At 41.6% G+C, this 12,430-nt stretch overlaps 1 protein-coding gene across 2 annotated transcripts in view; it reads right to left on the bottom strand.

Moving 5' to 3' along the window:
• The window catches only part of PAPSS2 (3'-phosphoadenosine 5'-phosphosulfate synthase 2), a 79,697-nt gene that overhangs the window by 9,899 nt on the left and 57,368 nt on the right, over nt 1–12,430 (bottom strand). For both annotated transcript variants that reach the window (XM_049696579.1, XM_049696580.1), the window contains 2 exons: nt 10,308–10,419; nt 3,592–3,797 (listed from right to left, as the gene is read on the bottom strand). In XM_049696579.1, the coding sequence (XP_049552536.1) occupies nt 3,592–3,797; nt 10,308–10,419 (318 nt within the window). The remainder of the gene's footprint in view (nt 1–3,591; nt 3,798–10,307; nt 10,420–12,430) is intronic.

Genomic DNA, 12,430 nt, shown 5'->3' with positions numbered 1-12,430 from the left:
ATACTGCTATATATCAAATAGATATCAACAAGGATCTACTGTATAGCACAGGGAACTCTACTCAATACTCTGTAATAACCTATATGGGAAAATAATATGAAAAAGAATAGATACATGTATTTGTATAACTGAATCACTTTGCTGTACACCTGAAACTAACACAACATTGTACATCGACTATACTCCAATATAAAATAAACATTTTTTTAAAAAAGAAATAATGCCATTTGCAGCAACACGGATGGACCCAGAGATTATCATACTAAGTGAAGTAAGTCAGAGAAAGACAAAGATGATATCACTCATTTGTGGAATCTAAAAAATAATACAAATGAACTTATTTACAAAACAGAAACAGACTCACAGACATAGAAAACGAACTTACGGTTACCAAAGGGGAAGTGGGGGGGAGGGATAAATTAGGAGTATGGGATTAACAGAAACACACTACTATATATAAAATAGATAAACAACAAGGATTTACTGTATAGCACAGGGAGCTATATTCAACATCTTGTAATAACCTATAATGGAAAAGAATATACACACACGTATAACTGAATCACTTTGCTGTACACCTGAAACTAACACAATATTATAAATCAGGTATACTTAAATTTAAAAAATAATACTTTGAAAGTAACACAGAAAATATATATTTTTTTCAGAATGCCAGGAGATGTACACTCAAAACTGAGGAAATTCATTATGGAAAATAAATGTTATTGATCTCATGATAAAAAAAGAAAAGAAAAAAAGAATGACATCTAGGTTTTGGACATGGGCCACTGTTTGGATGGCGGAGCTGTTCACGGAGGTGGGGGACACAGGAGGGGGACAAGGCTGGGGTGAAGTTGCCCATGTTGAGTGCGAGATGCTTGCAGGATATATCCAGGTGGAGCCACACAAGAAACAGCTGCAGATAATTATCTAATGCCATGGTTCTCAACCTTCACAGTATATTGAAATCACAGGGAGCCTCAAAACTCACAATACCCAGAACTGAGCCCAAGCCAATTAAATCAAAGACTGTGAGGGAGAGATCCGGTCATGGGTAATTTTTTTTTTTTTTTTTTTTTTGCGGTACGCGGGCCTCTCACTGTTGTGGCCTCTCCCGTTGCGGAGCACAGGCTCCGGACGCGCAGGTTCAGCAGCCATGGCTCACGGGCCCAGCCGCTCCGCGGCATGTGGGATCTTCCCGGATCGGGGCAGGAACCCATGTCCCCTGCATCGGCAGGTGGACTCTCAACCACTGTGCCACCAGGGAAGCCCCGGTCATGGGTAATTTTTAAAGCTCCCCAGGTGATTCTGTTGCTGTAACTAACGATGTGGTCTTCATTGAAGGGCTAAAGGATACAGAAACTCTCATTCCTATCCTTCATTGGGAAGTCATACTCTGTTCTCTTGGTTTCTACATCTGTAAAGTGGGAGTAATGATTCTTAGGTGCTTCACGGGAACATTGTGAGAAATAATTACCATTTGAAAAAGATTTGAGATCCATGGATGAAAGGCAACAGGGCTCCACTAAGCATTATGTTTACAAGTTTCACCCGCTCCTCTCCTCATGCTCGCATCTGTGACACGTCACGTGGTTCCATATTAGTGAAAGAGAGGGTTGGGAGGATTTGAATGGAAGGTCAGGGTAACTGCAGTGAGGGGCTATGCAACAGAGGTAGACCGTTTCCTTGGTGACTCTGACCATTTTCCATGCAAATATAACTCCCAGTGCCACATGGAAACACAAGAAGGCCCATAATTAGCTTTTGGAAGGAATTACTGTTGGAAGGTTTGGGGTTCTAAAACCAAAACAAAACATGTTTAAGTTTTACTGTGAATTTCAAGGTGCTAAAAAAATGTCCAGTGAAGACAGCTCCTTTCCCATAAACACACCTTCAGTGCTCCAAGTGTAGCTTATACAGGGTGAGTGGTTTTCTCTCTGGTTATCCATGGCCCATTTCTCACCATTAGCTCACTAGGACTGTTTAGAGAGTCCTTCTAATGACCTAATGCTACAGAGTCCCTGACTATATTTTCAAGGCCACAAATCACACCCCCACTCTCCCTGCCATCGAAAACATTCTGACCTCCAACTGCCAGCACGTGATGCAAGACAAGATAAACATAATTGCTTACGAGCTTCCTTAGTTGTTTTTTTTCTTTTAGTGCTAACCATGTATATGTGGATGTTAGGCCCAAAGAGTGGAAATATCTGAGCTGGCATGAAGAAAGGCCACTATTCTTTAGGTCACTGAGTGCGGATAAGAGCTCAAACCTAAAGGATTATGATCAGAAAAAGAATGAGACAAAGATATAATTAAGGCTCAGAACACAATTCCTCAATAGCTATTGTCCAGTAATTTCAAGGCCTGTCTCCCAGCCTCTTGGAGAGAAAATGTTCAGATGGCTCTAAGCTTATCTGCAGGGTGGCTAGTTGTGTCCAATAAATGAGAAGCTGCTTTGCTCCCCCACTGACCTCTTGTGTTCCACCAGGGGCCTTGCAAAAGCCCTCCCTACTTTGCAACATTTCACAACTGAAAAAAACAAAACCAAACCAAAGGGAAGTTTGTCTGACAGATTTGAACCATTTTATTCAAACATCCATTGTGTACAGTCTCAGAGCTGGAAGAGATCTCAGAGTTACTGAGTCTGGCCCCCTCCTTTTATAAATGAAGAAACTGAGGACAAGAGAGAGGACGTGCCTTGTCCAACCACAAGGCTTTTTAGACTCTCCTGGGTCTCAGATGGTTCTCTATTACCTTTGAACTTTCTGAAAGTTAGTTACTCCAGCTAGGGAATCACTAGTATATGTCTTTTTAAATTTCAACCCTAATGCTCTAATCTCAGATAAGGGATAGCTTTTGCATTCAATTTCACATATTTTTCTCTATGGGAAATGAACCACACCCAACAATTCCACTCCCTGCAATCCCACCCCATCACCACCAACAATTAGAAGCTGTGAAGGAGGCTGAGGAATTTTAGTCTACTTTGCCCTTAGGCAGATTGACTCCAAAATAATCCTAATCAGATGAACACATTTTTCAATCTGATGAAAATGTGGTATTTTCCCTCCGGAAACTCTGCTGCTATCTGTGCTTTTTGTTTATTGAAACAATGTCACCCACCACCCGCCTCCGCACAACAGCCACAGAGCATGAACTTCCAGTCTCTTTCCAGAGGTTAGCTGGATCCATTCTGTAGGAAGAAATTGACTTCCCTTGTGAATTTCAAGATGGACAGGGCTGCAAGCTCTGGCTGTGGTTTTGTGCATAGCATAGCTATGATTCTGGTTCTCCTCTCATGATGTTAGACTAAATTATCTCCCCAGTCCAGTTGTTTCCCATTTAGCTGAGGGAGTCACAGCCATCACAGGATCTGAGGACTCAAGAGACCGTTTAGACCAGCCCTCCAACAAAAAGTCATTTCTTTGCCCTATCTAAAAACATCTCCCCAGGCAAAGCTTGCAGGTCCTCCCTTAGAAACGCATTCTTCCATCTAACCCGTTTTTCTAAGTCCTTCGCGAAGGACTTAAAAAGAATTATTTTTATCCTAAGTTGAAAGAAAGACCTTCCAAATGTTATGCCACTTACTTTGATGTAGGGGTGTTTTGCACAGGTTGTGCCCCACACATGGGAACAACGCTCCTCTTTTCTGTGTTCGTAGAATTCAGGGTCTCGTAAGATAGCCACCTTCCGTCCTCCGTGTGTCAGGACAAACTCGCTGCACCCTTGCAGCCGTGTCTTATCATCCGCGGAGACGGGCAGCACGACGGGGATGCTCATGTTAATCACTCCGTCTGTGGAAAGTGCCATTTGATGCATGAATGTGGGATACAAGATGTGGGCTCCTTTAAAGAGGAGTCAAACGTGCACAATGTCTCTTCCAGACATTTCCTGCAAAAGGCATTAAGACCTAACTCTAACATGGTTATGTTGGCTACACTAGTTTCTCTAGCGTCTGTGATAAATCCTTTGAGAAGAGGCTTCTCAAAGCAAAAGATGGAGCGTTTGTGAAAAATGGGCTGTTTCCAATTGTAGGGGTGGCTTCAGTAACTGATTTCGGGGTGGCTCCCGAGGGGGTGGCTCCCTTCGGAGTTCTTTTTAAAATTTGGTCCTGACCTCAACACACTAGGAAGCTTAAAGTCTTTAAAAATCCAACTAGATAAAATAAAGGTTGGCAATGCCCTGCATATCTGCGAATTCCACACCGGCAAATTCAACCGCCTCGTGGATAGCAAACCTTATACAGGATCCACCTTTGGTTGAATCGTGGATGAGGAACCCGCAGATGCAGAGGTTGGACTGTGGGGCTGGAGCGTCCACAGATTTCGGTGTCTGCATTGGGTCCTGGAACCAACCCCCCTCAGATTGGGAGGGATGACTATGATTTCTTAGTGAAGCCAGATAATGTAAAAGAAATCACACAGCTGTTTCTCCCCTTTTGTAATGGTGCCCTAACATTCTAGCAAATATGTCAGGCTTTCAGTTGTACTTACAGTGAGAAAATGGGGGCACAGAATTAAGTGTATAACATTAAAGAATATCAGGGAGATTTGGGGGGAGTTGCCAAGTTCAAGACTCAGAAGGGAATGAAAGGAAAGTGAGTAAAAACAACATTCAATTTGTTACCCAATTTAAGCTCGTACTGCTTGCCGCTCCACCGGCCAATAAATGGAGAAATGAGTTGCCGGGAGAAGGAATAGCAACTTTATTTGGAAAGCCAGCAGACCGGGAAGCTGGTAGATTCGTGTCCCAAAGAACCACCTTCCCTGAAGTCAGGCTTCTTTTATACTAAAAGGGGAGGGGATTAAAGTCAAACATTTTCTGGTTCCCGTCAGACTCTGAGGGGATGTTAATTTCTTCCTCCCTGCGGTCATTCACAGGTGGGCTTAGTCAGGATGTTTTCTGTGAGCTAAACAAAGGTCTTTTAGCTTAAACTTCATCACATGAGAGGCAGGGTTCCCAGAGATGGGCCATTATGTATAATTTAAGCTTATAGGCAACATCCCTTTAGGGATTAACTTGTAAAAGCAATAGAATAAAAAGGTTAAAGTAAAAGAAACAGATCCAATGTGGAGTAAAATTTGTTCTTCCTTATTACAAACTCAGGATTTCCAAAAGAGGAAGCAAGTGCTGTTATTTATGGATTGGAGAAAATGTACCATAGATTAATGAAGTCTTTTAAATCTAACTTTCAAAATCCAACATGTAGACCACTTCTGATAGAGTTAAAGGTCTGAGATCTGAGTTCTATTTCTTTGGGGCATCATACTCCCCCATTAGCTATGAAACAAAAGTCTACAGGCATATCACTTTGCACATTTAACATACTCTCCAAAAGTTACTAGGACATAAAGAATGTCTCAGGATATATACAGCAACTTCCAGCAATAAAGAAATCCCATCCGTCATAAAATCCTGCAACCTGCTCTGGGAGCCTCGTAAGCAACAAGGAAGATACTGTACACGGAAAGTATGAGTTTCCTCACTCAAGTAACTCCTTTGCTTCAAAGTTCACAGACAATAAGAGTAGTCCAAGCAAGCCCTGTGCAGAGAGCACTAAACTCAAAGCCAAGCGATCTCCTATTTACTACCTGTGTCACTCACCTTCTCTGTCCTCAGTTTCTCCACTTGGAAAATGGGATCATAAATAATATGTATATCCCTGGGTTGCTGGGAAGAGGCTTTCTGTGGATAGCATGACCACACTGCTTACAAAGAGTGCCTTGAGTGCCTTGACCAAAATAAAGTCAAACAAGATGCAAAGCAAAAGGTGGGTTGGGTGCTGGTGGAAACCCAGCTCTGCCTGCAACGTGCCTGCGGTGCTGCCTTCCATCAATTACTCTGGGTTGAAATCCAAAGAATACTCCACTTGCTCGTTGCCATCGCCTCCTTTGGTCCACTAGGTTCCAGCCCAGCGTAGCCTCTGATCCACCTTCATCTTGGCCTTGAGTGAAAATCCCAACTAAGGAAACAGCACTACCTGACAGGTTGTCAAGAGACTAATCTGTGGGATGTTGTGGAAGGGAGTTCTACCGAGTAACAGTGCCAGCTGATCTCATACACCTGTAGCTACAACTCCACACAGGTAAAGCAGATTTACTGGGGTTTCCCTATCATCTTAATCAACTTTTCTAATACATAAAATTATCCTACAATTTAACTCTGTGCTGAAATAGCCTCCATAGCTTTAAACATTGACTCGGGCTTTCGGCCTTTTTCCATCATGTGCCTCAGCTCTGGTGGGAACCACCCTGACTATTTCACTGCAGTATAACTCATTTTGGAAAAGAGTATCATAGTTTTTTAGCCACAGTTAGTCCAACACTTAACTTCATGTTTAATTGAATAATCTTGCTTTTGCTTTAAATAATTTTCAAGCCTGCTGTTTTAACCTTGTAGATATGCTTATCATTTGTTTGGGACAATTTCTGGGCAAAAACAAATACTTTATATTGCTTAATTCATCTTTTTCAAGGAAAAACAGCAATGATGAAAAACAATACTCAAGATAAATGATATCTTCAGAATTTTACCTTTTTCTTCCGGTACAGTGCAGAAGTTTAGAATTGCAGCGAGTACGTGTTTATTCCCAGTTTTATAACTATCAATTGTCATAGCTTGAAATTAAATTCATGCATAATTACTCATCACAAACGAAGTACAATCATCCACAATCCAACCAGGTGCATCCACTTTAAATTGTATCTAAAATTGATTTATCCTTCATCAATTAAACATGTTTTATAAATGCAATAGAAAAAATTTTCCAGATTTGTGAAACAAAATGGGGACCAACACTCAGTAGAAGTAATTAACAGAGAGGATCATAAATTTTTAAAATCTCAGGAACAAAATGTGCAACAGAAATTCAGAAACAAGTTTAATTTGTTAGCCAAATAAAACATTATAAACAACAGCTGCATCTGATCCAGAAATTTCCTGTTACTTGGACTCCTATCAACAGAAGAATGCAGCATTATTCTATTAGAACTGGTTGGATCATGAACTGTTAGCAATTCCAACTGGTTCATTTAGATTTTTTTTTCTAGTTATGTCCTTACCATTTCTAGTTAATATAACATATCTAATTATAATAATTTAACTGCTTATAAAGTTAAAGTACATACCAGGAAGGAACATGCCTAGAGAAATACAAACAAAATTAAGAAACATATTGTTTTCAACTTTCCACCAAAATAATAGTAAAGCAACAATGACAAGGAACAAACTCCTACTATGAAGCTTCATACATACAACATACAAAGATACTGAGCTTTTTGTTATTGTTATTTCTAAAAATAGAGCATATGTGACAGCAAAAAGCTGGTGAAACCAGAATTTGTGTTGAATAATGTCCAAAACAATCCAAAAGCATTTTTAAATAATTATGTTTTTATTTTTATTTATTTATTTTTTTTTGCGGTACACGGGCCTCTCACTGTTGTGGCCTCTTCCGTTGTGGAGCACAGGCTCCGGACGCGCAGGCTCAGCGGCCATGGCTCACTGGCTCAGCCGCTCCGCGGCATCTGGGATCTTCCCGGACCGGGGCATGAACCTGTGTCCCCTGCATCGGCAGGTGGACTCTCAACCACTGCACCACCAGGGAAGCCCAATAATTATGTTTTTAAATAATTATAACATATGTCAATAGCCCCTCCAACTTAAGCAAGAAGTTGTCTCTTACAAATATGTGATGTTATAACTACTGTCAGATGATTCCAAACCAGGCTTTGGGAGGTATACAGTCAAACTGCTTTAGAACGTCCTAGAATTCCAGATGTTTACAGGACATGAGAGTGTGCCCAGTCCCAGGATAACCTGGATTTGAATCCAGGCTTCGAGGGAGTTATTTAACCTTCCCAATACTTATTTCCTCATATGGACAAAATACCTTCACAGTGGTGTTATCTGGATTAAATGTGATGTCCTATGTCAAGCACCAGGGTCAGAACACATTATGTGCTGAATAAATGCTGGCAGTATATAGAAAAGCTCTCAAGCCCTGACTGGGAAAGTCAGAGCCGCAGAAGACTTGCCATTAAATGATCAGAGCCGCAGAAGACTTGCCATTAAATGATCAGGCTGCTATGTCTTAACCCTACTTGGATGCCACCAGTCAAGAACATAAGCTCGAGGTTCCATTTTTAAATTTAGATGTGACATTTATCATTGGAGGATCTATGACAGCCCCCCCAAACTATATCCAGTGAGAAATAAAATAATACACTGACATGAAAATAGACCCTTGAGTAATATAGGGAGTAACTCATACTATATAATCATCAAAAACACTAAAAAATGATTTTTTATTTTGCTTTTGGACTAAGTAGACTGAGCTAATTTTTTTTTTTTTTTTACTATAGGGGGAAATAGTGAACCTTTGAGAAAATTAAAACCAACAAAATACTTTTGGGAGACAGGGTCAGAATAGAAACAATTTTACCTGCAGATTGTAGGTGATCAAGAAATGTGCGATTGTTTAATGGTAGATGAAAATGGCCACATGTCTATGGCTACAAAAATTATTTCAAATTTTCAATGGTGGTGACTCAAACTTTCATAAATTGGTTAAAATTAAATGATATCCATACAAATGATACCTTGCCCAACCTTCTGATACAGAGAGACATCATTTTTGGAATTTAACCGTGTCTGCTCAGTCCAAAAGCCATCGAGCCAAGCTCTGTCATGAGACTGTCATGGTGTGGTAGAGGGCAGTGTTTCAACCAGCTTTCCCTAGACACCCTCAAGGCTGCTGTCCAGGTGGGAGAAAGACTGAGCCCACTTCTTCCAAAGGAGCAGTTCCATTTTTATCTGTTGTATATATTGCCTCAGATTTCACTGAAATAGTTATGGCTTGAAAAAAAAAAAAGTTTGACAACCACTGATGTGGCGGGAAAACCCCTCTGGACTAGAGTTCAGAAGATGAACTGCACTGCCTGTCCCAGCAAGCTCGTATTATCTCCAGCAGCTAGAACAAACCCTGACACCTGAGGACACTCAATAAATATTTATTGGCTAGCTGATGAACATCTTATCTGTGCTACTTCCAAACGGATGTGACTAGAGATAAGCTTCTTGGTCTGTTCAAGACTTTGAAGTCCTTTTAATTTTATGCAGTGAGGGGGTTGTTAATATATGGAACATTTACTATTGGACCAGGTACTGTATTCTTTTAAACATTCAACATCCTATTGAGGTAGGTACTGTTATTAACATCCCTATTTTACAGATGAGGAAACTGAGGCCCAGAGAGTTTAAGTAATTTGCCCTGAACCCAGATAGTTTGGCTCCACGGCTCACTCTTATCCACTATGATATTCTGCCTCTACTTAGGTAGAGGTGTGCAGCATATTACATCCCTGGTATGTATTTTTAATAATTGACTTACATAGGAATTAAGGAGGCTTCTTGAGGGTATGGGGAGTTTTGAAACCTAACTACAACTGGGGTTGCTTTACGCCCCATTCCCCAGGCAGAGGCACAAACCTAGAACATGAACATCTTTCTCAGGAAAGAACATCTGATTTGATTTTTCTACCTAGAAGGTTTGGAGCCCTGCTCCGTATTACAAATTCCCTCCCCCACTTATCAGTATTCCCCAAGATCTTGAAATAAATAAGTTCTATTTGATAAGGTCAAGACAGTTCTAGGAAGGAAATGATCAGAGAAGGATCCGGAAGTCTTCTGAATGAGACATCATTCCAACCTTGACAGGAGCAGTTCTCTAAGAGCCGTTCAGCTTCTGCCCAGAAAGCTGCCTTAACACCCCATATTAAAGTTTAGTGGATGAAGCCATCCTAATATATTTCACGTATGAGCATGAATATCAACCCTTTATTATCCACCAAGGAAAGCAGCTGCTGCAGTAATGTTTGCTGGAGGATTGGAGGCATCCTGCAAGTCAGCAATGAGTGCTGAGTCCATCCTGGCTTCCCCAGGATGGTCCAAGCAGCTGCCAGTGGTGCTTCTGACTGTCCACTGCCTTATGAATATCACGGCCAGCAAAGGGCAGGTGGAGGTGAAAAAGACTTAACCTTCTCTTGGCTTTGTGTGCAAGTCAAACCTTTATTTTTTGGTTCCTTAGCTTTAGATAATCAATAATCCTTTGAGGATAACCAAAAAAAAATCCTAAAAATGGAAGCTTATACATAACTGGACACACCATAAATAATCTAAATATTTTCACAATAGGATTTACGAACCAAGGATTAGCATTTCTTGTTCCTGTGAAAACTTCTGAGAAATATTTTTTTCTTTAATAATAAAGAGTAACAAACAAACGAAAAAACAAAAACCCATACCGTCTAGCAGGGTGCCAAAGTGTATAACCTGCAAGTACTCCTTTTCCCGCATAAAACCTTTGAGGGGAGTGGCCCAGCCTTCACTCAAAACTTGGACCCACTGAAGATCCAGCTGCAAAACACAAAAAAGCAGGTGAACATTTCCATAAGCTCCGTTTCCCAGCCATCTGGCCCCAGGGCAGTCCTTTCTTATTCAGTTGACAGGAGAATGAAGGCAGAACCTTTTATGATTTAAGCATTCCCATATGTAATGCTGACCCATGATCTAGGGGGGCTGGAGAAGTTTGAGTCTAGAACTTTCTGTGGGAGAGTGGTGAAAAGATTTCAAACTGGGATGATTTCTTTGAACACTTTAGGCTCTATCTATCCTTACAATGTGCACCTGTGTTGAAGATTCACCGTTCATTCTTTTTTCCACAAAAATTCTGGTTTGGCTACATTTTTTTCACCAAATGTGCTGGTTATTTGACTGAACTGAGCAAACCATTGACACTAAGATAAATGTCCAGGGACTTCCCTGGTGACACAGAGGTTAAGATCCGCCTGCGAATGCAGGGGACACAGGTTCACGCCCTGGTCCGGGAAGATCCCACATGCTGCAGAGCAACTAAGCCCATGCGCCACAACTACTGAGCCCGCGCCCTAGAGCCCGCGAGCCACAACTACTGAGCCCGCGTGCCACAACTATTGAAGCCTGTGCGCCTAGAGCCTGTGCTCCGCAACAAGAGAAGCCACCGCAATGAGAAGCTCGCGCACCCCAACGAAGAGTAGTCCTGGCTCACCGCAACTAGAGAAAACCCACGTGCAGCAACAAAGACCCAATGCAGCCAAAAATAAACAATAAATAAATTAATTTTTTTAAAAAAAGACAAATGTCTAAAATTCTTAGCGTGATACTGACAGGCCTACAAGCTCTGGCCCCAGGGGCTCATACAGGGATGTCCACCTGGCACCACTCCCCACCTGGGGGCCTAGTCACCAACAGTGCCAGACAGTGTGCAGTCTGAACACACACGTGGTTTCAAGCCCATCCTCCCCTCTACCTGAAAACCCTGTTCATCATTTAAAACCCAGTTCAAAAAATAAAAATAAAAAAATAAACCCCCCAAAATAAATAAATAGATATAAATAAAAATAAAACCCAGCTCATGGGCCACTGCTCTGAAATCTTTCCTGTCACCCCTAGGATCAAGAGAATTAATCATTAGATTCTTTGAAGTTCTTCTGTACCTTGCAGACCATTTTGTTATTGGGACTATTATTCCGCACTGTAATTATGATTATGTGTTTCTCACCTGCCTGGAGCATTGGAAAACTCAGAATTTATTGTGTTTATAAATTCGTCATGACTTACTAAAGCCTGGGGTCTTCATGAGCTGAAGGACATTCCCAATGTACTCTGCCTCTTAAAAAAATGTCCAGGGCTTCCCTGATGGCGCAGTGGTTAAGAGTCCACCTGCCGATGCAGGGGACATGGGTTCGTGCCCTGGTCCGGGAAGATCCCACATGCCACGGAGTGGCTAGGCTAGGCCCGTAAGCCATGGCCGCTGAGCCTGTGCATCCGGAGCCTGTGCTCCGCAACGGGAGAGGCCACAACGGTGAGAGGCCCGCGTACCGCAAAAAAAAGAAAGAAAAATAAAATGTCCAAGGTTTTAATGGATACCAAAAGGTTACCAGTGAAGACTTGATCACCTTATATGAACCAACTAACACTAACCAGTAAACAGGCCAAGGTATCTGCAGGGCTGTTTGCTGGGATTGCATCTTAACATCTTCTAGGTTGCAAAATCAATGCAACCAAAGCTCCCTCTCCTCAGACTGAACTCTCCCTGATGAGGGAAGAGTGGGATGTGCAGAGTAGAAAAAAGATCAAGGCATTCATGTCACTTTAGATCAGGGTTGCTTCTTGTTTTCTTCAAATTCCTTCTCAATGGTCCAAGAAACACCTGTATTCTGGACAAACTATTTTCTCGGCACCTGCCAACAAACAATTACTGCCTAATGCTTGAGCGCCGGCATCACTGAAGGTATAATGACAACCATATAAAACTGTCCTCTGCAAATACAGAAGTTACGTTCCCAGTCTGCCTCTGTACATGGCATTGATCAGCTGCCTGGGGCAA

This window comes from Orcinus orca, chromosome 14 (assembly GCF_937001465.1).
Source record: "Orcinus orca chromosome 14, mOrcOrc1.1, whole genome shotgun sequence".
NCBI lineage: Eukaryota > Metazoa > Chordata > Mammalia > Artiodactyla > Delphinidae > Orcinus > Orcinus orca.
Note: the sequence above shows the minus strand (reverse complement) of the source record. Positions and strands in the feature narration are given on the sequence as shown.